At 34.9% G+C, this 27,901-nt stretch overlaps 1 protein-coding gene across 1 annotated transcript; it reads right to left on the bottom strand.

Annotated features, from left to right (window-relative positions):
• Positions 1 to 167: 167 nt before the first annotated feature.
• On the bottom strand, positions 168 to 27,724 carry SYCP1 (synaptonemal complex protein 1). The gene is made up of 31 exons (XM_075055181.1): positions 27,605 to 27,724; positions 26,478 to 26,562; positions 26,267 to 26,313; positions 24,781 to 24,945; positions 23,871 to 23,938; positions 23,604 to 23,677; positions 22,227 to 22,285; positions 21,008 to 21,077; positions 20,292 to 20,365; positions 19,191 to 19,299; positions 17,890 to 17,984; positions 17,568 to 17,752; positions 16,562 to 16,629; positions 15,357 to 15,418; positions 14,174 to 14,278; positions 13,049 to 13,152; positions 12,429 to 12,546; positions 12,146 to 12,216; positions 11,389 to 11,470; positions 10,838 to 10,900; positions 10,426 to 10,488; positions 9,675 to 9,737; positions 8,347 to 8,463; positions 7,605 to 7,715; positions 6,837 to 6,929; positions 5,798 to 5,872; positions 3,326 to 3,385; positions 3,003 to 3,182; positions 1,887 to 2,030; positions 1,436 to 1,522; positions 168 to 1,350 (listed from the first exon to the last, which is right to left on the bottom strand). Exons 1-31 carry the CDS (start codon positions 27,710 to 27,712, stop codon positions 1,207 to 1,209), a joined length of 2,949 nt encoding a protein of 982 aa, XP_074911282.1. The 5' UTR covers positions 27,713 to 27,724; the 3' UTR covers positions 168 to 1,206.
• Positions 27,725 to 27,901: the final 177 nt, after the last annotated feature.

Consider the following 27,901-nt stretch of genomic DNA (forward strand, 5'->3'; position numbering starts at 1 on the left):
ATACATTACAAAACCTCAATATTCTGCAAACATATGAAATAGCTTTCCAGCAAGAAAAGTCATTCTAACTTCTCAGAAAATTTGCTTGCATAACAGATTCCATTTCCAGACATGGATGAAAAAAACATATATTCTTTCAGTTCTTTGGAGAATATTTGTCAGTTACATACAATAACAAAATCATTATTATCACTGCTCAACCAATAAGGCATAAGGAACCTAAACTACTAGCCTATACATAAAATTACTACACAAAAAGATGAAATACATATGTTTTGCTGCCCACTTCAGAAGAATTCAGGATTTTCATTTTTCATAGTATTTTAAGATGTACCTGTAGTTATCTCTAGGCTCCGAAGCACGTTGTTGTTTTTGGGAAACCAAGATTAATCAAGGATTAACACAGAAATATATGTTGTTCTAAACTACTCTTACACTTATGTGGTGGAAGCTGTTAGTCCTTAGGAAGGCTGCCTGGTGATTTAAATCTGTGTTCTAACACATAAAGCAACAGCATTTGGTCCCACACTTCCTGTTTCAAATAAACAATTTAATGACATCTTAACATTGTTTTTACAATCTTAAAACGTGTGCATATGTTATTCCTTACCAAGCTGAAATCTTTTTAAACTGATGTAATTCTATTGAAAATTCAATTTTAAAAATTTCAAAACTGTTTTAACATATCAAATAGTAGCTACTGAAAAAAAACAGTCTAAAAAGACAGTTCTAATAACACTTAAAATGAACGAAAAAGCAAGATGACTTCAGGTAAAAGTCCATGCATTTCAACAGCTTTGGTATTTCTTTCAATAAATACTATCTTTTTGTGAATAATGTATTAAGAAAAAGAGAGTAAATTTAAAAGAACAAAACCAAATTTCTTTAGAAATAGTGGGTTTAATGCCAGACTTTTTGTTTGTTTGTTTTTGAAACTGCTTTCTATGTAGTTACACTTATTTCAAAATTTTAAAATGGGCTAATTTGTCTCCTGACTTCTTATAGCATAGGGGATGAAATGTTGCAAATGCTATACAGGTAGATGTAGTTATGTATCTATAAAGTTTATGTATATAAAGAAAATGAATGTAGTATTAAACATACTGAGTATGACAGAAAAATGCAACAATGTACTAACTCTGAAAGAATACTACTAGTGCGGTTGTACTAACCAAATAATGCTAGGGCACTAGTAATTTTTTCATTTTAAGTGAAGAGCTTTTCAACTTCTTTAATTTTTCTTTTCCTGTCCATTTTAGAAACTGCAGTCCATCCAGCCTCACGCATTTTTCTCATGGTTGTTAGTTTTAGTACAGAGCCTGGAGTTTTCAGGTTTGATGAAGCTGGTTTCTAAAAAGAAAAATTAAGCCATCCATCAATTTCTACAACCAATTTGATTAACTGTTTGTTCTAATCTGAAGAAGAGCTAAGGTACCTTTTTTGGTGTCATGGCATATAATTGTGAAGCTTGAGGATAATCTTTGTACAATTTCTTAAACATTTCTTCCTCTGAGACTATGCTCTTAAATTAAAAATAAAGAAGTTATTTAATCACATCATATTAAAAAATATAGTTTCTTTCCCCCTAGGAATATTAGAGTATGGAAAGAAAAAAAAGTTAAGATGTTACTATGAAGCCTCAACAGTTCAATAAAAACAATGTGAAAAATCATTATAAAAATATATATTTTTGTATAGCAGTCCTGTTTGTCATATGGTTACTAATTATGTACATATAAACAGAATTCCAGAAAGAACCAATGAAATAAAAATACATACATAAATATTGTCTTGGATACAGAACCCCACATGGTTTATATACATTCTTAGATATAGCAGTGTGCATAAAGAACTGTTAAGTACACAATTTGTCCTCTGATTTTTACCAGGAGGTCGCTGTGTTCAGAGCTATCTGACTGAGCATCTAGCTGTAGAAGCACTTTTTGCTTTTTCCTCATGTACTGTTCTGAATGCAGATTTGTGCTTTCACTTTGCAGTTTATGTACTGGAGGAGTCTTTATAATATATGTCTGGGAAAGAAAAAGATAGCATTTAAAATTATATTTTCAGTGGTAATTACAGAATCTAAAACCAAATTCATAACCCACTTTACAGACTGAGTATCCAGGAAGACACTACAGAGATGCTGTGAAACAATTTGCTTCACATTTTGGATGGAAAGATAAGACCCAAACAAAGAGAAAAAAAACACCCAACCTTTTTTTTTGTTGCCAAACAAGGAGAATGAACAGGAAGCTGTGGAAGAACTGAGTTTTATGGCACACTATATCTAACTTCTTCATGCTTATCTGCAGAAATTCAGTTTATTCTGAACTGTAGTCACTACATGCAGACTATAACCAACATTTAATAAAACGCAAACAAACTGCAGGAAAAACCTTTCAGAAAGACATCAACAGTGATATCAAGAACAAGATTGTTTTTACTTAAATAGTTCTTTCACGAGAAGTTAAACTTTTCAGAAACATTGCAGTGGAACAATGCAATCCTTTTTTAGAAAGGATAACATAAAAATGGTAGTTGTTTCTATTGTTAAGATATAAACATCACATGTGAGCTTCTGACAGGCTAGAAGCATAAGGTTTTACAGTTATGATGAAGCAGCCAGGAATACTTTGATAATTTTTACAGCTACACAAGATATTTTTTGTTCCACAGAAAAATGTGCCTTTACAAACAGACAACACTTTTAAGACTAAGTAGAAGAATTCTAGAGACATCAGTAAATTCAGTCCCTCTAGGACAGGAATTGTTACTGATCAGTAACAGCCAAATTAAGTAACTGAGCAAGAAAAATTACACAGTGGGAGCTCTTACACAAGCTGCTTTCTAATATTGCTGTGGAATACTTTTTTTTTCGTGGCTATCTACCTTTTAAATCCCTGCTTATCGCAACAAAAAATAAATAAGCATCTACAGAGAAGTAAGAAATACAGTCATAAAAATAAACCAAGAACAATTCACTATTATGAGTTACAAACCTTTAATGACGGACTACCCAAGGCACTTTTTGCAGATACCAAAGGAGATATCTTTTTCTTTTCCATCATGTTGACTTTTATAGGAATATCATTTGGAGACTTTTTATTTTTTACATTAATAGATTCACAGTCTAGATCTAAATGAGGCTTAGGAGTCTCAGAAAAATGAGTTTGTATTTTCTAGAATTAAAAAAAGGTTTAAATTAAAAGCATTTCAACGTCTTTTTTCAATTTTACATAATTTATCGTGGAACTTCAATTAGATTGCATATGTATAAATATTAACAAATTCTAAAAATAATTAATGATAAGGTTAAAGCTACCTTGTGCTTCTTTTCATTTTCAGGAGCCATATTTTGGGGGGGTTCTTTTGCAAGATTCTCCTAAAAAGAGTTATGTGACAGGAATATTTTATTTGAATTCAGTTGAAAATCTTCTTGGTGTAATTACAGAACACAGTCCACAATCATACTCTGTTACAAAGTTCACACAAATATATGACTCAGATTTAGTCAAACTGCAACATTCAAAAGACATTACTTTTGTATTCGCAGTTTCATTTCTTATACAACTTCTCCCATCTGTGCTAAGGAACCTACATGCTATCCCTTTTTAATGAGAAAACAGGATACAATTTTTATCACAGCTGTATTTAAAAGAGAAAGAACTCTATTTTCTAGTTGTTATTTCATGCAAGAAACTAGAAGCATTCTTGTTTATTGAAGTAAATGTTCCTTTGCTGTCTTTTTAATTCTGTGTTGCATTTCTGTTGTCAGCTGAAAAATACTATATAGCGACCACAAAAATCAGGTTAGAATGGTAAGGTTAGAATGGACCTCTGGAGATCATCTAGTCTAATACCCCCGTTCACAGCAGAGTGAACTACAGTATGTTGATCAGGACTGTGTCCAACAGGGTTTTGAATGTCTCCAAGCATGGAGACTCCACAACCTCTTTGGGCAACCTGTTCCTGTATTTTATCTCCCTTAGAGTAATAAGAGTTTTTTCTTGTGTTTAAATGCTATTTCTTGTACTTTGTTTTGTTCCCATTGTCTCGTCCTTTCACAGGATACCACTGAGAAAGTCTTGCTCCATGTTTTTACTCCCTGCCATCAGGTATTTATATACAGTGATAATACACCCCTGAGCTTTCCCTTCTTGAGGCTAAACTACCCCAGCTCTCTCAGTCCCTCTTTTCTGTCAGATGCTACAATCCCTTAATGATCTTGGCCTTCTGCTGCACTTCCTCCAGTATGCCCTTGTCTGTCTTCTACTGGGCAGCCCAGCATTATTTCAATAATACTCAAAATGTGGTCTCACCAGTGCTGAGTATAGGAAAAGGATCAGCTCCCTCAACCTGCTGGCAACACTCTTCCTAATGCAGCCTCAGACACTGAGTGCACTTCTAGCTCATGTTCAACTGGCTGTTCACCAGAACTCTAGGGCTTTTCCTGCAAAGCTGCTTTCAATCCTGTCAGCAAATAACCTGTACTGGTTCTAAAAGTTATTGCTTCCCCAGTGCAGGACTTCACATTTCGTTCTGTTAAACCTGATGGGATTCCTGTTCACCCATGTCTCCAGCCTGTTCAGATCCCTCTGAAAGACAGCATAACCACCTGCTGTATCAACCATTTCTCCTAATTCTGTATCATCTACTGAGGCTGCACTCTGTCCCATCATCTATGTCATTAATGAAGATGTTAAACAGTACACGACCCAGAATCAATGCCAGGCATACATCACTAGTGACTGGCCTCTGGTGGGACTTCGTGCCACACTAATTGCAAACCATAAGCCCAGCAGTTCAAACTAGCCCAGCTAGTTTTCAATTTACTTTACTGTCCACTCACCTAGCCCATATTTTATCAGTTTGCCTAGAAGGCTGTTACAAGAGACAGTGTTGAAGCCTTAATAAGGCTGAGATAACAATATCCAGTGTTCTCCCCTCATCTGCCAAGTCAGTCGTACAAGCCAATCAGGTTGGTTATTGCCCCTTCATGTAAGTCTATGCTGACTACTTGAAATCACCTTCTTGTCCGTCATATGTTTGGAAATGGTTTCCAGGATTATTTGTTCCATCACCTTTCCAGGGACTGAGGTGAGGCTGACTAGCCTACGTTTCATCACATCCTCCTTCTTGCCCTTCTTGAAGTTAAGTGTGACATTTGCTTTCTTCAAGTCCTCAGGAACCTCTGCCAATCACCACGACCTTTTGAAGATAATCAAGAGTGGCCTTGCAATGATACTGGCCACCTCGCTCAGCCCTTGTGTGTGTATCCCATCAGATCCCATGGACTACGTACGTCCAGGTTGTTTAAAGATCCCTAAACTGATCCTCCTCCACCAAGGGTAAGTCTTCCTTTCTCCAGACTTTCCATTGAAAAACAGCCTTTTCCTTGTCCTTTGTCATCAGAACTCCTGCCACATTCAGCAGCAGGTCCTGTAGAAGCCTTTCTTGTTGCCCTTCACTTCTCTTATCAGTTTTACCTCCAGATTGGCTTTGGTTTTCCTGATATCATCCCTGCAAGCTTGGACAGTTCTTCATAGTGTTTCAATTTCTCCCTGCTTCCCTTGTACTTACCAATTAAGGAGTAATGCAAAACATTCACTACCACCAGAAATGAGACATAATGACTTCAGAGAGCATCAAGCTCTTGAAATCAGATAGCAAGTGAGAGCAAGACCTAGAATCAAAAGTGCACTTCACAGCTGTCATTATTATAGTGCATAAGGCCAAGCCAAGCATGTCACCCGTACTGCTACATTTAAAAAAAAAACAAACAAAAACAAACGACCTTCTCTTCAATTTCTGCTTTAAGTTGTTCCTTAAGGGATGATAGTTCGCTTTTCAAACATGACAGCTCACTCTCCTAAAAATAATTAGATAAAGGATAGCGTTAACTATGCTTAACCTGGAAAAAAGAAAACAGTCCAAAATGAGACACTAATTAATAAGGTTACTCATTGTAAACAAAATAAAATTCCATTTGTTCAGTTGAGCTAACTTATCCATAAAGTTAGCATGCTGAGTGGTATCTACAATAAATTTTCAGAATGATTCAATCACTAGAATACAGATGATCAAAGAAGCAGCTACCAAATTAAAAAAACAAAACCAAAACACGTAGACTTGAGTCACTCCTCCTTCTATTAAAAAATCTAATTGAAAGAAAGCTCTGTGAAGAAATATTCTGTGAAGGGAAATGTCAGAAAAATACTGCATGTTAAGGAGATGCTGTAGAACTACACTTTTGTGAAAGTCTCGAGGGGATTTTGGCTCTCAAAACGTTTCTCAAAGCTAAGCTTCCCAGAAAGGGGCTGGGGGCTGGGGGGGGGGGGGGGGGGGGAGAAGAAAAAAAAAAGGCAATGCAACTCTAAACTTAAGTTTTGTTTTATTTTAGCTTGTTTTAAAAAGAGCTGAAGTACTACTAAGAAACAGGTACTTGACCAGAACTGTTCAAGGTAAGAACTTAAAACTCTCGTGAGAACAGGGCAGTGGGGGGTGGAATCCAACTATTTAATACAAAAGTTTCTTATTCAGACAGTGAGGTTAGAACATGATGCACCATCAGAAAGAGTAGACAGAAAAGGACAGCTACTCCAATTTATTTTTAGAAACATCTGGGGTTTTTTAATGCACATAATAAAATCTGTAAGAAAGTAACAGTAAAGAGAAACTAGTGGGTTGATCTTTACTGTTCAGTCCCACTACAGCAGACACTTAACCCCCCCAAGTGTTAAATAGGAAGAAGTCTAATATATTTGTAATTATATTACACTTTAAGGACAGCAGCCCCTCCATTTAATTATTTAGTGCTGAAGAGTATGACTTACCAATGATCTTTTTGATGATAACTGCTCTTGCTCTTTTATTTTATAAAGTTTTAACTCTGTATCTTTTTCTTCAACCATTTTATCATATTCACACTGTGTAAAAAAAAAAAAACAAAAAAATTCAAAACATTTGACTAAATATTATAATTATATATCTACCTAGTCTTAAAAAATTATTCTTTTTTTTTCAAATAAGGTTCTTCTGAAGATTCAGAAAGCACTATGAACAAACATTGATGCTTCAGCAGAAACTGTAAAACAGAACATGCACAAGCAGTATTATTTTGTGGGCTGACAGAGAACGCTTTATCTCTAGGCAGCGGTATGTGTTCCAGCACATAAAAGCTTGCTATATTTTTATTAATGGTATCTGCTAAATATACTGCAAAACAGAGTAATAAGGAATGTAAATTAAAATATGTTAAGTTAAACTGCTGAAGGTCACGCAGTAATCTCCTCATAAAAAGAGATTACTGAACTGATACTGAAGAACAGTGCTTTAGGATGGTATCAAAGGAAGCCTAAATATAAAATCCTAGAAATTTAGAAAAATGGAATTTATCTGCCAGTAGGCATGCTTTCAAAATCTGAAGATGGATTTATTTTTAGATCATAAGAAGTCAAGCATGTGTTCAACTTACATTTTCCTAGACTCAGGTCTTTATTATGAAGTTTCACTTTCTAATTAATAACATTCTGGTTTTGAAAGGTTTTTACTTAACATAGTATCACACATTGCAAATCACAGAAATCAGTAAAATCTTTTACCTTGTGTTTTTCCATAAGTGCCACCATTTCAGTTATCTTGTGTTGACATCGGATATCAGTTTCTCTCTGTGTTATTGTTGCTTCATCAGCAAGCAACCTCATCTTTTCTAACTGTTAGTAACAAGTTTCATTTAATTCATGAACAATTAACAATATATTTAAGAAAAAAAACTTAGTTTCATTTCTTCTCACCCCTGTGGGTGCATATATAGTGAGTGTGTATATAGTCTCATTTAGTGTAGTCCTCATTTGCTTTTAAGATGCTTTTCAAATCCTACATCCTTTATACATATTGTTAAAATGGGCAAATAAACCTAGATTAAAAGTACATCTATTCTTCCATGGCAGACAAGTGTCATTTCGAACCACAAGACCATTTCAAGCACTCTACCCTAATATTTTTTGATGCTACCATCAAAAAAAGGGTGGGCAGGAGAATATTAATAAGGGAAAAGTTATAATCTAATTTTCTTATGCTGTATTTATACCAAGAATAGAATTTCTGTGAACAATATCTTGACAAAAAGAATTTTTAACTCAGTTCTTATTTTTAAAGATATATACAAATACTTGAACTTAAGGATCTAATGTACTAAAGCTTTGCTCACATACGTACACAAGAAGTTCCATTTATGTTGATGAGACTGCTACATAAGAGCAAGGGCTCTGGCTGATATAGCTTCATAAAACCATCATAGAAAAAAAAAAATTAAACATTGCAGTAAAAATTAAGAACTCTCACCTCTTCGCGAAGTTTATTTTCATTTACTTTTTTTGTTTCAATGTCTTTTTGATAGCTGTCAACTGTTTCCGTATGTTGCTTGTTCATAGTTTCCATATCTAACTGTAATTTATTCACCTTTTGAGAATGCACAATTATTGCTGTTAGTTGTTCAGGAATAAATATGCCAATGATTTTTTAATTTTTTTTTACCTCTTATTTTCAAGCAGAATCACTCCTTTACTTTTCAGGTGTATGACTGAACTGTTCCCTATTTAATGTTCAGCTTTTTTTCATAAAGAGTTGAACTTTGGCCTGAAGTGAGTTAGAAAATACTCATAGAAACAATGGCAACACTACAATGGGAAAGACAGCCCATACCAGTTTTGTGCACGCCAGTCAATAAAACGGTCCTAAAGCTAAAGGCTAGTCAAACACAAAAATCATCCCAATATAAGGGAACCAATCCATTAGTGATCTGACACTATTCTGCCTTTGTACAAACGGCTCTTTAGTACTGTTGGTGTGGAATGCAAGGTAAGAAAATGAGGAGTAACTGATAGTCTCCTAAGACTTACCAGTATGACTGTACTAATTTTACAATTAATTTTTTTTTTCAATTAAGAAGTGAAGAAACAGTTAATTTTCAGATTTTTATTTAGTTCTAAAAAAGATTAATTCCTTTTAGCTGTTAATATTCATGAGAATTTGGTATGAAACAAATAGGAAGAGTCTATTCCTAAGCAGTCCCCTAAGTGCTGTGAATTCTTCGAAAAAAGATACAGATTCCCACCATTGTAAATCTATTTAAGATTTTAACTGTTTTATGGTATGTTTTCCTCCCAAGTGTGCATTCTGGTTATAATTCTTTTTAAGTTTCTCATAAGAATACCCTCAAAACAGTCTACATCTTTCTTGAAGTGTGGTACCCAGAACTGGACACAATATTCTAATCAGGGACTTACCATTGCAGAACACAGTAAAGGAATTGCCTAAAGTGAATAATATATGCATCTATTTTAAATGCTTTTCTATTTCAATAGGGTGGCGTTACTGAATAATGTCCCATACACTATCGATCAAAAAGGAAAGGGACTGATTAGGAACATAATTCCTTGAGATGTGATGTGTATCTCTTATAAATGTCTGATAGCCCAGTCAGTGTCCAATGATTAAAAATGGAAGCATTTTTCAAAAATTATGGGCTCGTTCCTGTAAAATCTGTTTCCCAGATCCATAAAACAGTTAAAAATGCGCTTAACACGTATTATGATTAGTTACACTGGGACTTAAAACATTCAGTCTTTGTACTTTACCCTCATCTTGTACATGAAGTTATTTAAACATACCTTCCCTTCATAAATACTTGTTTTCTTGCTTTCTGCAGTAATTTTCTTTTTCAGCAACTTATTCTGTTAAAATAAAGTAGAACAAACACTATACTTTAATAAGTTAATAGAATTATGTAATGATTTAACTGCATCAAGTAGGTCAGAATCTTCAAAATTCCAGCTTTCAGCACGCAAATAACTCTCTCTCTGTTGTGCAGTTCAGGTTCCAGATTCTCCAAACAAGAGTGCTCGACTACTTACTTTAATAATACCATTACTTCATGACCTTATGAAAGATTCCTCATGGGCAACAGCAGAGAAAAACAAAAGAGGGTGCAGAATGGAAAGAAAAACTAAGATGCTGCTGACAGAAAATGTACAGATGTCATGACAAAAAAATACAAGTTACTTATTATTACAGTACTGTTATTAACAATTTGTCCTAATGCACAATTCTTTTCTACTGTTGGAAACTGAGATGGGTCATTGTTTCAAGTATATCAATGATACCATGTACTAAATGAAAGCAGTAAGAGTTTATTAAAGATGTTATTTCTGTAATTGCATTTTTCAAAAGTAAAGGATAATTTTACAAATCGTGATTCCAAAGGTGACTCCTTAACTTGCTCAGAGTTAGGATAAGAAAGGAAATGTTATAAGTTACATAGGTATATCTAAAGATATCACACCAGAAAAAAAACTGTTGAAAAGTAAGTTACCACAAAATACCATGTTTTATGTATTTGTGAATTTTAAAAACTGTACATACCTCCTGTTGCAACTCTTCAATACATTTGGTTTTATTTTCCACCTGTCTCTTTATATTATTCAACTAAAAGAGATATTTAAAACATTAATTAATAAACTCCTAAAAAATTACGCACTGTTAAAGATTACTGTCAATGTTCTTAAACATGCATATGCACCAGTCTGATTAATTCTAATTGGACTGAAACACATGCTAACGTGTTACAATGATCGGAGTTTTAACCGTAAAGTACTACAAGAATTTTGCTAGCCCGATCTCACCAACATTAATAGCAATGAACCAATTCCTCAGTGGTTGTAGAGTTTAGAAAGAAAGAAAAAAGAAAGAAAAAAAAATGTAACTTTGCAATTTAAAAAAACCCAACCTTGTATGAAGTTCTCCCCAGTCCATGACAAAAAATGAATTTTCATACCTTATTTTCTAAAATCTTCAACTGCTTTTCCTTTCTTGAAATTTCATTTTCAATACTCTTAGCCTGGAATTATAATTATAAATATTTCACTTCTACAATAAAATTTTGAAATCCATTATGATATTTAAAAAAAACCACAACAGGTATGCTCTGAAACTACAGTAAGAAAGTAAAAATATTTGAACAAATTTAAACTAAAACTCATATTACATATTGAAAGCTAATCCATACTCCATCCATCACTAAGTGGGTATACAGAAATAAAAAAAAAGAGGGTTCTCTGCCTGAAATCTAACAAATCTGGACTTTTAAGCCTCCATGTAAAGAGTAAACATCCCAGTGAAGATCCTTGTCTTTTATTTTAAAAGGGCTCAGCCATGTGTACATGTGTTGACTCAATTGGTAGCAGCACTGAAAGAAGAAAGCCTCTGCAAGAGATGACAGCCCTAGGTAGAGCTTTGCAGAAAAAGAAAAAAAAAAGTTTTACATTTAGATTTTGTCCTACATGTTATATTATATAGTTTCATGATAAAGCACATGATATGGCATACATTTTCTTCTCTTTCATCCAGTTTACTTTTAATCTCTTCACTGTTCTTTACCATCTTCTCCTTCAAAGACTCCAGTTCATTTCTAAATGCCAAGTTAACAAGCATTAGTAAATATTTACTTAATAACTTTACCTTCTTTTCACTACTGCTAAATAAACCCAATACTTTATTTTCTAAAAAGAGCTGCTAATATTGATGAGAACTTCATACACTGTTCAATGGAAATGTTCTTAAAACGATGCAAAGTGACTGGTAAGTTAATGTCTCACCCGTATATACTTTTTTGTAAGTATGGAAAGATGTTCCCCTTACCTGAGTAAAGTGTATTCTAATCTGTAATATCATGTGTCTATGAAACATGGAAGGCTGCCTGTCTATTGGGTTGTTGGTACATACACTACTTCAGAGAGTAACGTTTAACCAGTTTCACCTTTTCACATTTAATCCATAACCTTTAACTTCTATTTTCATCTCCTTCACACCTAAGATGTTAATGCAGAACAAGATCGCTCTCTGTATGTAATATGAAGCTAAGGCAAAAATTGTTCCTGTAGCAATTGGTATCACTAATTTGTAGAAACTTCTACATGGCCAACATCAATACTAAATAGTTTCTGTTTAGCTATATAACCTAAAAAAAACCATTAAACTAAAAATCACAGAAAGCAGCATATGAACACAGCATTCAGACTAAGTGTGAAGGAATGGAGTCTACTTCCTTTAATAAAATTGTATATTAGTATTTATTTTTACTTGCCTTAGCTGGCCATTTGCTTCTTCCAGGTTTTCAACTAGCTGCTTTGCATTTTCTTCTTTTTTTCTACTACCCTAAATAAAGACCCATGTAAGCAAAATGAATAAAATTCAAAGTCACATCTTAAAAAATTCAAAGACATCTTAAGCAATATCTTGACCTGCCTTATTCTTATAAAAAATAGTTCAGATACTCTACAGAACCATGTCATATTGCAGTTTACCATATGACTTGTATTTTAAATTGAACGTTGTCCTTTAAAAACAGCTGGAAGTTTACAACTTGCCTCGTGACTTTCTTGCAGTTTCTTGAGTTCTGTAGCCATACCACTTTTCTCTTGGGCTATTTGTTCCTTTTCTAATAAAAGCTTATTGATATACACTGTTAGTTGTTCATTCTTTAGCCTAATTTAAAACAAATGGTCAAGAGAAATCAGAATATGGATTTTGAAATTTCCTTGGAAGTTGAATTCATCTGTTACAAAATGTTATTTCATGCTGAAAAAAGTCCAGGCCTGTATCTACAAATTTAAGCTTTGTGGCAAAGTTACAGTGATGCAAAAAGGCAACAGAAGAAGGAAAGAAAATGAGAGTCAACTTTTATATAAATATAATGGTTGTTGAAGATGATGTAGTTCAATATCCAGCTCAAAGCAGGGTTAATAATGAATTCAGAAACTTTCTCTTCAGGTTAACACAACTAAGCCAGAGATATGGAACAATTACATATGTACAAATACAGTAAATGTAATTTATAAATATAAGTATGTACTAGATGTCATACTGTGTGCATAGGTTCAAAATTTTCATTAGAAAACAATCATAGATAATTTCATTGTATATTTAAGTAATTTCTATGCAAGACAAAAAAATTAAACTAATACTGTATTTTCAAAAACGATCATACGCCTCTCGCTCAAGATCTGTATTCAGTGTCATAAGCTGTTTTAAATAATTTTGTTCCTTTTCAGCTGTACTAGTCAGTTGTACTTTCAGATCATGGATTTCTTTCTGCAGAAGAAAAAGAAAGTGTTCTGAGTATACGTATGTAAACTACAAGTCATGAAGGCTATCAGAAATGAACTGACAACACAAAGCTTTAAGATGAAACAAAACAACACACATGCCATAAATTACCCAGACTGTATCTTTACATCTCTCTGGTGTGATGTGGAAGTAGTGTGAGATATTGAACTCTGATATAAGTGCTAAATGTGTCCTCTGTGGTAAGTCTAACTTACCACTAGTCTGCAAAATTACTGACAAAATTAGGTTTCCTTGGACATTATTTTAAATAAAGACATTTGTTTCAGACATCATAAGCTTTTGCATTCACCTATATATACAAAAAACCCAACAAACAAACAAACAAAATCACAGAATTCCAGTAATATGTGAATTCCAGTACTACGTGATAGAATAAGCACATATTTTGAATGCACCCCAAACCACAAAGCAAAACTCTTCCCTCAGAAATTTGCTGTGATTACAAGATTAGGTAGGCAAGCCTTGTAATGTAATGTAGTTTATAATATATAAATGCTTTGAATACTCCAAATAACTGGCAATACACTGATACCACAGGCACTGGCAGGCAGTTGATGGGCAGGGGGGGCAGCAGGGAGGGTGGGAGGAAGGGAGAGGGATTAGATTTTAAGCACAGCACATAATGAACTTCTGGAATTTCTTATCACAGAAGGCTATGGAGGAAAATAGCATAAGGAGTTCCAAAAAACAGATGAGACAAGTGAACATGAAGAAGTCCATATATAGATAGCAAAGGCAACTGACAGGGATGCATCCTCAAACATCCTTAATACAGCTACTGTAGGAATGTAAGGGGAACGGACCATAGATAATGATCAGGCTCCTCTACTACATAGTATCTTCTGCTGTCATCATCAGGAGCAGAGCAGTGTATTAGGTGAAGCACTGCTCTGACTATGTGATATTTCTTATGTTCTTGTATACAAGTGATAATGTGTAACTTAACTATTTATAAAACCATGTTACTATCACCCTTTATTCAGACCTCTCTGATTTGGAGAACATTTTTTATTTCTTTTTCTCTCTCTTGCAAATTTTCTACAGTAGCCTCAAGATCTTTCTTCTCCACTAGAAGTCCTTCAACTTTTCCCTGTTTAAGAACATTAATGAAACTCAGTTCAGAAAATTCAATGCACTGTATCTAAGGAACAAACGTATGTGGTAAAATGCAAACCTGGTTTCACACTATCTTACTTTAGCTGATGCAGTTCCTTGTTAGACTTGTAAATACAAGATCATAACTACAATAATCCTGTATTAAAAGCATACTTCATATAACTTAGACTTCTGTAACAGAAAATGGGCCTTTGTCACAGTCCAGCAGGGTTCACAGAGACCAGAGCTAATTACCTCAGGAAACTTCCCTATAAGAAATGAACACTGCAGGCTCTTAAATCTTTTCCCTGAAAAGGGACATGTATCGACACAGTATGCAACGCTTTCTAGGTACTAAACACTGCAGTATGGAGGACACCTCACCATAACTAACACCCCCAAAACAGCAAAATAATCACAACAGATTTGTGAAGTAATAAACCTATGAAATTGCTTATTAGTTTCCTCATTTTGTCACACGTAACCTTTTCACGGATTCCACTGCCTTTTCTGGATGGTGTCGGAAGCTTGGTTATCCTTTAAACACCAAAATGAGGTCAGTCTTTACAAGGCTTAATTTTTAGAAGATTATTACGAAGAAAGCTAGACACTCAAGGAATTAACTTTACTGTCGAAAATTAGTTGATCCCTCAGCCTTAAACGTCACATGTGTCGTGCTCACAAGGTTTGAGCTAATGTTCATCACAAAAAAACCCCACCCAACCGTATTTTTCAGAAAGGTTCAGAATGAGGAAAGAGTGATTACTAGGCATAACTAAAAATCTTTATGTCCAGAGGAAGTGGCATTTGAATAGGTGTGAATGAAGAAGGAAATGACCAGAAATCTTGACAAGGAGAACAAAAACAAAGTAAAGCAAAACAAGAAAAACGGTGGAAAGAATCAGGACCTTCAAAGAAAACACCAAAATCATCTAAAAGATAGGTAAGAAAGTTTAGTAGCAATATTACGGCAGATTAGATAGTGTTTATATATGGCATTTAAGATACTTACAAAGCAAGAGAGACTTCACATGAAAAGTAAATTCCATGAGACTAATAAAATGAACATTTACCAGTGTCTCTGACAGCTCTTCAAGTTGCATTTCTTTGTCACATTTTAGTTTAGTCATCTCTTCTACAGCACATGTAATGTAAAATTAATTGAACAGAAATAATTTTACATATTTAACAGGCAGTATAAAGCATTTATCCCTTTGCAGTACCCAACTTTCAAAACTTAATGGATTAAGCTCAGAAATTGTAAAGTTAAATTTTGAAAAAAGGATTCAGAAAGACATTAGCAAATATGCATCTGAAGAGAAATTAATAATTTGTCTTAAATAAAATTCAGAGCCTATTATGTTTTCCACAATCACGGCTTCAAATAAACCATGGACTGTAAGAATGGAGTAATCTCCAACTATTGATACATCTGCATTTTTCCAGAAAAAAATCTGGACTGCTGAAGATATTCACACGGATATGCTGAAAAAGGAAACCACTTACTAGTAACTTCAAAGTATTTTCTACGTGCACATTCACATTACTGGTATTTTTTGCAAGTACTGGACACTAAACTCATTTTTGCTCTGGAATTCTCACAGGTCACATCTCACCTTGTTCTAGACAAGCATCAGCAGTTAACTTCTGAACACTTATCTTTAGATGCCCTCAATACATACAAGCACATCAGATTCTATTTCTCATCTATCGTATCAGGACTAGAGACATACGCTGGGAAAACAGTGCTAAAGATACATCTCTTACTCTGGGGGCTAAGCAGTGCATATCTAGAAATCACACAATATCAAAGCAATATTTAAGGCTAACCACTGTCAGTGTGACTCTACATCTGACACGGGGAGAGTGGTCTGCAGGAAAGCTTAATTCAAGTGTGTTACCTCTTCTACAAGCTACAGAAGTCACTCCTGGAATCTACTGTTCAGCAGTCTAACACTACCTCTCAAACAGGTCTGCAGTGCTATCAGTCTTAATTGGAAGAGTGCAGAGAAACCAAAATGACTTCAAGGAGAAGCCATGCACGTATGGTCTTACTATTGGAGGTCTGCACAGCACGGCTGTTTGACAGTTGCCAGCTACAATGACTACCAAAGAAAAGGGTAAAGATGATTAAAAATAAATCTAGGCATTCCTCACAGGTTCAGGGTACTGTAAAACCATTTTTCCAAGCAATAGGGACAGTCCATTTTCAGAAAACAGCAGAAAACATTTTTATTACTACTACCTAGCTCATTTTCTTTCTTTCTACAAACCTTACCCAATTCAGCAGACTTATTTCTCAGCTCCAAGGTAAGTAGTTTTGATTCATCTTCATATTTCTCCAATCTAAGAAAATGGTAATTAAAAAAAAAAAATTGTATTAGTACAAAGCTCTGCATTTGAAACTTGAAAGACAATAAGACAAAGTCTTACCACAAGCATTTTAAGAACATTTGCCTTTCAACAGGCAGATCACGTATCTGCCTGCAACATGTATCAAATTTCACTTTTACGACTTCGGAACAGCAGACATAAAAGTAAGCAAATATATACATACATAAATCTGTATTTCTTAAAAATAGAATTATGAAAGTCAGGGGGAGGGGACAAAAATTTACTTTCTTATAGACAGTATCAACCAGGACAACTGAAAAAAATTATATTAAATTCTCTGCACTTAGACCACTGTGTCAAAAAAAACAAATTTCAGCTTCATATCCCTTTGTTCTTGGATTTGTCATAAACTGCAACTACTTAGAAGACACCTTAATGCCATGTACCCCAAAATCACCGTTTCTTGAAAAACTCAGTTGTAATAATGTATTACAACATGTCTTTACTGCTCTGTCTTATTTTTAGGAAGGTTGATTTTAGTTGCTGTCAGGTTCTTTGACAAATACATAATTTTTAAAACTACAGAAAACCTGAAATACATTAATAATAGGCATCGGTATTAAACAGTACTATTATCACACACGGAATATCTTGCTCACTAAATGTTCTATTTATAAAGAACCATCAAGTACTAAATGAGATTACTGCTCTGTTAGTTAAGAGCTGCATCCACACAAAACCAAACAGCATAAACATCTACAAGTGCTAATAATTCAAATAACCAGACAGGTGAAGGACTTAAAAAAAAAAAAAAAAAAAGGTTATTAGTGATTACAAAAAAATGTGATTACACCAGATCACATATGAAGTTTAGGTTTTATTCCCAGCAGCTTGGTAATCTGTTTTTTTACTTATAAGATCATTCTTTGTCTTTAAACTGTTTAATTTACCTATTTTGCTCTCTTTGCAACAAGCTTTTCAAATTGGAAATAGAAGTCTCAAACTCCTCTATCAGGGATGCATGCAAAGCCTTCATTTTTTCACATTCTTCCACCTGTGCTTCTTTTTCTTCAGTGACCTGAATTAATGCTTTCACTGCAGTCTGCAATTCGGTTTCTAAGCTCTTTTGAGTAACCTTTAAAAAAATTATATAATTTCTAAACATGTTTTGCAACAAACAGCGACAACTGTTTCATATCTGAAGTATCAGTAATTATTTATGCAATTACTCATCTAATCTATTTATACTGGAAAATTATAAGCAAGCTGTACCTCTGTTTTTTGCAAAGAAACTTTGGCCTCTTCCAGTTCTGCCCTCAAATGTTCTTGATTGATCTGGGATTCCTTTAACATTTCTCCTTCATATCCTAAGCAAAAAGATATATGCTTACATTTAAGGAAAACAGGATATTTACTAAAAAATGTTTGCATTTCTATTTTACAGATAAATACATTACTACAACTTAACCAAGTTACATAATGTATTCATGTCATTGTTAAGGAAAAAGCCTCCAAGATGATTATTCAACCTATTAAGTAACAGTAACCAAAATGTAAAATTACATACATCTATCGAATTTAACAAAATGCAGCCACTTATATGTATCTGGCATAAAAACGATACTAAAACCTTCATCCCCACTTCCCAGGGAAGTGGAGGCTGAAAGCTACCTCAGTTCTAAAGAACAAAGGTATTTGCATCATATACTTTAAATATTGTGTAATATAAATGGCTTAAAAATACTGAAAATCAAGTTTCTGAAAATTAAGTTTCCTCAGTGGCACTTGACTGCAAGTTTGCAAAATTCAAGAAATGTATTTTCCCCTTGCAACCTTCAAAAGCACTCACTGCTTGACTCACCCTTGAAAAAGAACCCTTCAAAAACAGTTATACTTCCAATCCCAGTCAATCATTTGTCTATTTGCAAATAAGATTCCATTTAAAATCGGTAACATTTTGGGGGGTTATTTGGCAAAGATGTGAAAATATGTTTTGCTGAACACAGAACAAAGCTACTATTTATGGACTACTGAACAAATACTATGCTTTGAAGACCCTTCACTAACTTGATTTGAAACAGATCAATCCAGTAGCCAGGAAAAACACTTTTATCTATTATCATGCCATGTTTACTATAGAAGTCTAACTGAAACAGAAAAATCTTCAGAACAGAGGCAGGGTTATACAGTCTCCTGGTAAAACTTACTTCTGTTACAGAAAAGGAATGACAGGGTATATGACACCCTTACAGTAGTAGAGCATGTTCACACTAGAGTCTATTGAAGAGTAAAAGAAAAATCCCTTGCGATGAAGCTGTCATGTTGATACAAAACCAGGGTGTAGCCTAAGCCTAAAGGGAAAACCTTTGTTATGAAATAAAGGCCTAGGCTTTATACATATGCAGATTACACTACCAGTCCTGATCCCACATCAGCAGCTTCTATTCCAAACCGAAATATGGCCTGGAAGATCCCAGTCTGCTGCTGACTAATAACAGGCTTAAATCATCATCATCCTGTTTCCTATATTTCTATAACCAGTTATATTTTAACATAGCAGAGAGAACTCTTACTTTTTGCTTCTACTAAGTCAGCAATCTTATTTCTCGATTCCTGCAGCTGAGTCTTGATGTCTCTTATTATATCATCTTTTTCATCACTCTGTACAGTAAGAACTGAAATCTAACAAAATTAAAATATCATAATGAAGTCTAGAAAAAAGGACAGATTCCCATTTTCATTTGTGCACCATGTATAATTAGCATACGAACTGCTGTCATTCAAGTTAAATTAGGTGGTCGGTCTTAGCCAAGTATTGATCAAGTCATATTACTGCGGATGAAAAAGCTTTTCAGCTCAAAATCAAAACATGAATTCCAACAGACTAAAGATACTGGAACATCACTAAAGTTTGCAGAATCTGACCTAAATGCAGCTCCAGCTGTTATTTTTGTCCTTTTTACTGATGCCCAGAAACACTCCTTGCCCCTTTGCAATGTCACATCCATCCTCAGGAAAACCAACAACTCTTGACCTTCCCAGACACAGACAGATGCTCAGCTTCTCAGAGTCCTGCTTACAAACTAAAAACTCTTATCACAATTAATTTCTTCAACTTAATCAGTCTTCTGTCATGGCTACCTCATCACCACTACAAAAAACCTACTCTAATCTCAGATTCCTAAACCCTCTTACCAGCCTGTGGTCTGATACACATTATAATACTTCTTCCCACCTTCCTTCTTACCAGATATGAACTATACCTTTCTTCACTATGAGGAGTGATGACTGCTTTGCTAATTTTATGCTTCTGTACAAGCCACTTTATAAAGACAAGCATATGCATAGAGAACAGAAAGAGTATTCAGTGTTTAGATGGGGCTTTTAAATCCTGTCATTAAGATGTCCCTTGTTACAATAGAGCAGCCTTATTCACATTTCATTCCAAATAAATAATACAGAAGGAACACACCATCAAAAGTTAATTTGTAATATTAATTTCCATCCTTCCAAAACACAAATATTTTACAAACCACCAAGCACTTTTAAAATAATTACTTGCATCTGATACATCAGTAAGCCATGAAAGCAAAATAGAGTTCAAATATTAACAAAACTGCAAGACTTGTTTCAAAAATAAAGCTGTACTTATTAGATTGTAAAACTGAACATACCTGTTTTTCCTTCATACTGACTTCCAGCTTCCACTCTTTTTCAGCCTTGTCCACTTTTTCTGCTTCTTCTTTTACTTTTGAGATACAGTAATATCCATAGTTAATATACTAGCTAAAATATACTCCAAGTTAAATACAATTTCCAGTTTAAGAGTGCTTACCATTGTACAGCTGTACAACTTGTTTTCTAAAGAGTAATTATTGAGGTCATGTTTGAAATTATTTTCTAATCAGGCAAAATAATTTTTGTGCCAGGTTTCCACAGAATTAGTCCATTATTCCATATATTACTTAATAGTTTGTTATAAGAAACTAACAGAAATGCACATGTAAAAATGAAACAGGCACACAGTAATGTAAATAAAGCAAATATTTAATTAAAATTTCTGTAGCTCCACACTAGTGCATTATCATTTAAATAAACCAACTACATAAAACAAGTAGTGATCTCTAGACTGTACTTCATAGACAAAACTTAGACTTTGAGTGACTATTTGAAAAATAAAGTTCCAAATCTGATCCAGTGGAAAAACAATAAAAGGGCCCAGGCATTTAACAGCAGGTAGCATGAATAAAAGAGTGTCCAGACTATCACAGTGTTAACGGTTCACCATTCTAGCACTTCTTATTTTTCTGGCCTGAAACTGCATGCAATAAGTCTATGAAGTACAAAATTGTAAAGCCTGCAGTATAAACAGATTAAAGAGAATTCTCACATTTGAAACACATTTCCAATCTGGCGTTCTCTGCTTGCACACGAAGCTCTTCAAATGCCATTATCATTCTCTAAAAATAAAATTCCATATATACGTTCATATAAAACTAAGTACTTTCAGTAGTGAAGAATTATGTTTACGATTTGTAAACAAACAGTATTACAAACTCATTCATATTGGTAGGATAAATTTTGTTGAAAATAAAATTCAAAGCACAAACATATTTTGAGTTAACAGAATATTATAATTATTCAAAGTTCGACGTTTAAGAATTTCTGTACTCAAGATCTAAACAATGTCTAGGACAAAATATTTTCACTGGTCCACGTTTGTAGATCCCTAACACAATGGAGGAGGAGTTGTGCTTTACTTAGTTGCTGCAACAACCTATAATTAACATTCAACTGTTATACCATGTACTCCCTGACTCTGCTCAATATCAAGTTCATCACTCCCAAATGATGCCTTGCATTTCTCTTTTATATATATAAATATACTAGGGTCTCATCTTCCACACTGGAATAATTAATAACAAAAATATGATTAATTAATTTATTTGGCAAGACTGCACTTCTTTTACAAATTAAAAAGGCAAAACCCCACTTTAAGTCAAGGAATATCCACAGCTTATACTTCTTGTTCCACACAAAATCACCAGCTTCCATAATGAATTTTCTCGTTCTGTGTCACACTCAAAACTGAACTAAATTATTTTTGTTCATCTTTATTTTATATTGCACTTTACATTAAATAAAATTATCTAATAGAATAACCCTACTATACCTGACCCCAAAACCTGACTGAAGCCCTATGCAACCTGCTCTAATTGACCCTGCTTTTAGCAGGGGAAGTTCACAGAAGTTCTCCAGAGGATGCTTCCAACCTCAGCCATTCTGTTAAATCACCAGATAGGTGAAACAGAGTACAAAAAGGCAACAGAAGTTACGGCAGTCACCTCACACTAAGCAGATCATATGAATCTACATCCCAAACACTGCTGCATTTTGTCTAATTAATGTGCTCTATACAATACAAAAATAATTCTTGAAAAGGGACTGAAAACCCAACTTCCTGCATCACACATGATGGTTCTAATCACTTTATCACAGAATGTTCTTTGTACAAATAGCATCTCAACATGTACACCTAACTCTGATAACTCAACATATCCATATAATTCAGATCACATTTGTGCCTCTTAACAAGCTACGTCACTTACTTCAACGTTGTTATTAAGTTCCAAGTATAGTTGCCTTGTTTCTTCTCTTTCATGTTCATCTATCAAAGTAAGAATGTACCATAGTTTTCCTTTTGAAAAAGAATGCCAGCTGTCCAAGCCATTACGCTTAAACAGCATAATGAATTAAAAAAAGGAATTATAGGCTCTTTTCTTATTTAAAAAAATCATTATGAAACAGGGTGCCAGAAGTTATATAATCTGGAGAAAATGTATATTTCATTGAAACATCAAGGAAGCTCAGCTTTTTAAATTTCCTTCCCAATCTCACTTTTTCTGTGAATAGTGTAATTCCGGATCAATTTATATAACTCTATTAATTTTGACAGTATTAGTGTTGTTGAATATTAATTCATCAAAAATGTTAGTGTTTGAAAAACTGTAATATAAGCTTTAGCACTAAATTTCTTCCCATCAGCAGAGACACCCATGACCACAGAACTGTCATTATAGAATTACAACAATACTCCATCTCTTTTTCTTTTTTCTTTCATTTTTGTAATTGATACTATTTTTCCCTAAGAAAAGAATTATAGAAGAGAACAGTGAGAAACACAGCTATCAAAGTACAGTACATCTATACACAGGTGTTTGTAGAAGCAAAGCTAAAAAGAAACAGACACTTCTCAAGTATCTGGGATCAAGTTAGTAAAATTTTAAAGATTATAGTAACAATTCTGACTTTCATATAGCATAAAATCCAAGTCAAGAACATACTTTAAAACCTCAAGAATTTAAACTTCATTAAGTTATCCAGCTGTCCTGGCTTGGTCAATTTAGTGAGAAGAATGCTAGTTATTCATAGTGTCTTGGGCTTTGGACCTTTTTTCCCCAAGAACCTGTAACTGCTCCAAACAGGATAATGCCATCTCTGGAAATTTGTTAAAGAGAGCTGGGAAAGGTAACTAGAGTAGATTCTACTGGCTAAACACAGGCATGAAGTGCCACCACATATGTCTTAATCTATTCAAGGTATCTGGATGGGATTGAAAAACGTCAATGGACTGACAAGACTTCAGGAGACCTGCACTACTCTGCAGTGGCTGCCAGCGGCTAATCAGGTTTGCTTACACTGCCTTAAACCTGTATCAGTGTTTAGACACCTAACAGCTCTCAGGCTTGTAACCTTTTAGCAAACAATCATACTGACTTCAGAAAACGTCTGGACTTAGCATTACAAAAGATACGCGTATTAGACCTAGGACTTCACTTCTGATTTTGCTCTGATGCAGAACCACATACAGTTTATCTCAACAGGAGAATGTATTTGGAACAGAATGATAGCTTTTTTCCTTTGTGAATTTAGAGAAAGCTAGAAGTATGTTTACTTTCGTGAATCAAAATTTAAATACTATTTACATTTGGTGGACTTCTCTGTGAAGTGAGTACAGGTTTCCTTGAGCAGATTACACAGATGCCTTGAAGCACTGTTTCTAAAAGAGGGGAAAAAATAGCATAATATGTTGTCATAGGAATGCATGGTACTCTGCATACCTCAGTAGTAACAACGTAAATGCCCCAATGACCTTTACAATTTAACAGATATATGCAATATCCCATACTAATACAGTTCTCAGCACAAAACCTAATTATTGTCACAAAAATATATTTGACTGTATTACTTACTCTTTTAAGAGATCTTTATTTTCACATATCTCATCTTCCAGTTTTAAACTTAGTTTTTCATTTTCAAACTAATTTCATAGGGAACAAATACAAAACCACCTTGTTATTGAAATATAGACTAGCAATACAGTTTCACTTCTCAAATCTCACACGAAAAAGTAATTTTCTGCATCAGAAGACAGAAATCCATTTATCTGATATTACATGCTGAGCCATCTTTTGTTATAGTTTGCATGAAAGACATAATAAACAATAATTTACCAGCAACTGAAACACTTGCAGGTATGTTATTCATACATACATTCACCCACTGCAAGTGCACACCCGTTCTCAGAATAATCATTTTCTCAACGCAAAAGTCACTCAAAGATGAGTCAGGTTACCAAAGCCAGCGCAAACAAACAAGCAACAGCAAAAAAAAAAAAAAAAAAAAAAGGACTAATAAATTGTTTAAAATTTCAGTCACAAAGCTGTCCATCACTACCAGCTAGATAAGAAACTGGGATAAAGCAGAGTGCACTACTTCCTGTATGTGTTGAATACAGAAATATGCATGAGCACACTATATGCACACCAGGAAGATGAAAACTTATTCAGTCTTGAACAGGTTTCTGCATACCCACAGTACCGTGTGCGTGTAAATAATACAAAGATGTAATGCGTGTTGTTAAAAAGAGGAAAACCATTTTTAAAAACCAAAATGTTACTTTTGCGTTTAGTAACAGTAGAGCCATAGGTCATCGGTATCTAGACAAATGGCTTCTTTGAAGTCACCACATTAACAGTTCAAAATGTCTTCAACCTCTGCAACATTCTTTAGTATTTAATTGTATGAATAATATTTTCATACTAAATCAGGAGGAACTTTCTCTTTACTTTACATATTCAATGTATATTGTACAATACTGGCCTGCAATTCTTGAATGGCTTTACGCTGTGCTTCAATTATCTTTCTATTTTCTTGCAGTTTTCTTTCTTTCTGCTTTAGTTCTGATTCTACAGTTAGTTTCCACCGCTTGATCTTCTCAGCCTCTTTGTAGAGTTTTGAATACAGTTCATTCATTGTTTCTATATTCTATTAAAACAGGTTCCACAATTTAATCTCAAATGCTATTTAATTAATAATGTTTTAGATTCCTATTTATCTCTTTGGAATATCTCATGAGTAAATTTTTTTTCACAGATGGTGACACAAGCTTATATACGATCAGGAACCAAAGTTTAAATCTTTGTGCATCCACTGTGTGTGTATCAACAGACATTACACAAACCCAAGTGAAAAATACCCCACTGCCTTCAGATATAGTGACATTGCTAAATAGTCTTAATGATATGGATAACTGCACTCCACCAAAAGTCAATAAAAGTTTTGCTAGAATTATCAGTAGAGCCAAGATCCCTTCCAAGGTTCTTCACACCATTTCCCTCCTCTTACTCTGACAGATACTGCTAAGTAAAAGCAGCTTGAGATATCTTCTCCAAGACTACCTGCGGTATGTTTTTGCAGTTAACTCATACACAAAGCAGGAAGAAAAACCAACCTTGTGCTCTTAAAACATCTTTAAAGCACTGTACAAGCAGCACGTGATCAGTGGTTTAGGCAGGGAAGAATAGTACAGTAGGCCACATGGCAGTTCTGCAGTTTGTTTTTGGTATGACATCACCTAACACTATCCTTGTTTTGGCAGCATCATGGTACTACTCCACTCCTGACTGTACTTTAATACCTGCTAGGGCTAAAAGACGTTTAGTCCTCAGGGATATGAAAATCATTAGGAGGGCTGCAAGAAACATGTTCCATTTTGTTGCAGCAAACAGCACTTCATATAAGGGAAGCACAGGAAGCTACCGCAGGAAAAAAAAAAAAAAAATCAGCTTTACTGAGTTATACTAAAGGAGAAAAATGTTGGTAAAGATGCTATGAGTGGAATAAAATGCTTGAGGAAACCACTCCTCTAAATTAATTGTTTTATAGATAAAATAAAGCCAGACAAGGCAATTGGGATAATCTGCTTCAATTTTCCAAAGAATACTCTGACTTCAATCCTTCTGCCTTTCAACAGACCATTCAGAAGCAGTTTCACAAAGATATTTAAGTGCCTAAATCTTACTGTGATTAAAACTCCCAGACTCCCCAGGCACTTTAAAAAAAAAACACAAAAAAACCACCTTGGAAATCACCTTAAAATTAAAGGTTTATCTCCAGGCATGTTCACTGAATCACAAATACCTCCTCTAAGTGATTCAGCTTTCAACAGGAGACAGAAAATTGTTACTTCCCTTTGACTACTTCCTTTAGCCCTGAAGTATCTACTGAATGGTGCTTTGGGCACTGTTTTGGGAACAAATTAAGAGGCCCTAAGAAATTAGGTATGCAGAGTTTATACTTAGCTGACCTCTCCATCTACCTCAGAGCAAAGTTTTACTGGCTGTGAAATCGCATCTGAAATATGAAGAGATTTTGATCAATGTATTTCTAAAAAAATAACAGTGGAACTGTATTTAACAGTGTTACAGCTATGAAATTGTTAAACTACTCATGAAAAATGTTGACAGTATTAAAAAATTTTAAAGAATGTGCAAGGTAAATGCTTATTTTACTCTTACCTGACTCAGTGATTTCACCACGGTTCGGTGTACTCATCATTACAAATGGCAAATTCAAATCATCATCTGGGCATTTGTTAAAACCCTGCATAAATTTAAAAATTAGTTTCTTATGGGTAGATGTGTAATGAAGGATTATAAAACCCAGGAAAAAAAGTACAGCTAATGTGAAAATAGAATTTTCCATTAATAAATCATCTATGTACAATTTTCAAAGCCTAAGGTATTGGTAATGGCTTTGTAACTCTCTTGCTTGATTCTTACCTCACAGTGGCTTGTGGAACTGTTGGTCTTTTGTAGCTTGCTTTGTAGACTACACTGTGGCTAAAGTGGAAGCTTTTGATGACAGGAACTTATTAGCTATTCCGTGCTTATACACAGTTGCATGGTAAAGGACTCATTAAGCAAAATTATTTTTTTTTTCAAGTCCAGTACTTGATATTTATTTTTTGCTTTATTCCCAAGAGTACTTCTAAAACACATCTGATAATGTTTTAGCATGAAAATCTCATTTTACAAGGTGTTATAAGTCACAGAAATTTGCCTCGTAAATAGCATAACTCATCTCCTGTCAGAATATCACATTTGAATCTAAACATATTTCACAAGGAGCCTCAACATGAAAAAATATGTTACTGAATTCACATAACTCAGAGCGTAGCGACAGAAGGTTTGCACTGCACACTTGGTCTGGTGGGACCAATAAATCAAAGCCAGTAAAGGTATTAAGTGGTGTACTTTCCACTTACTGTTCGAATTACCCACATATCAAACACGTATTTATCATCGGTGGTGTACAGTTAAAATACATAGCAGGTGCTCGAGAAGATGATTCTTTTCGGGTTTGATAGAAAAAAGCAAGTCTTTGAAATTAAAAATCAAGATGTGTCCACCCCCCAGCACCGGTCTTAACAGTTTGCAGAAAAACGAGGTCAGTGCACACACTTTCACGCGCATGTATGCCCACGCTTTCCAGGACGGAGGTTCAGGACTTTGCCTGGGGACCACCCGGGAGGACCGCTCCCCCCCGCGTCCCCGTGGAAGGGCCCCTGCCCTCTTCCACCGCCCGCTCGTCAGCCGTCGCCTCCAGAGCAACACAAGGCAAGGCAGGCGGCAACACCGTTTACCTGACACAGCCCCGTTGTCCGAGTGCTCGTCTGGGGTTTGACTGCAGACACCTGACCACCGCTCAGGCGCGGCGGCACGAACAGTTTAAACGGTTTTTCTTTTTCCATGGCCTCGGAGAAAAGGGCAGGACTCAGAGCCAACACCTCACGACGGGCACGCTAACGCCCCGAGCTCGCCGGCTGCTGAGGGAAGACAAAAAGGCGGGAAGCAAAAGCGCGCGGCGCAGGCGGGAGGGGAGGCGGCGGGCGCGGCGCGCGCAGGGGCGGAGCAGCATGCCTCAGGAGAGCGCGGCTGCG

This window comes from Buteo buteo, chromosome 23, assembly GCF_964188355.1.
Source record: "Buteo buteo chromosome 23, bButBut1.hap1.1, whole genome shotgun sequence".
Taxonomy (NCBI): domain Eukaryota; kingdom Metazoa; phylum Chordata; class Aves; order Accipitriformes; family Accipitridae; genus Buteo; species Buteo buteo.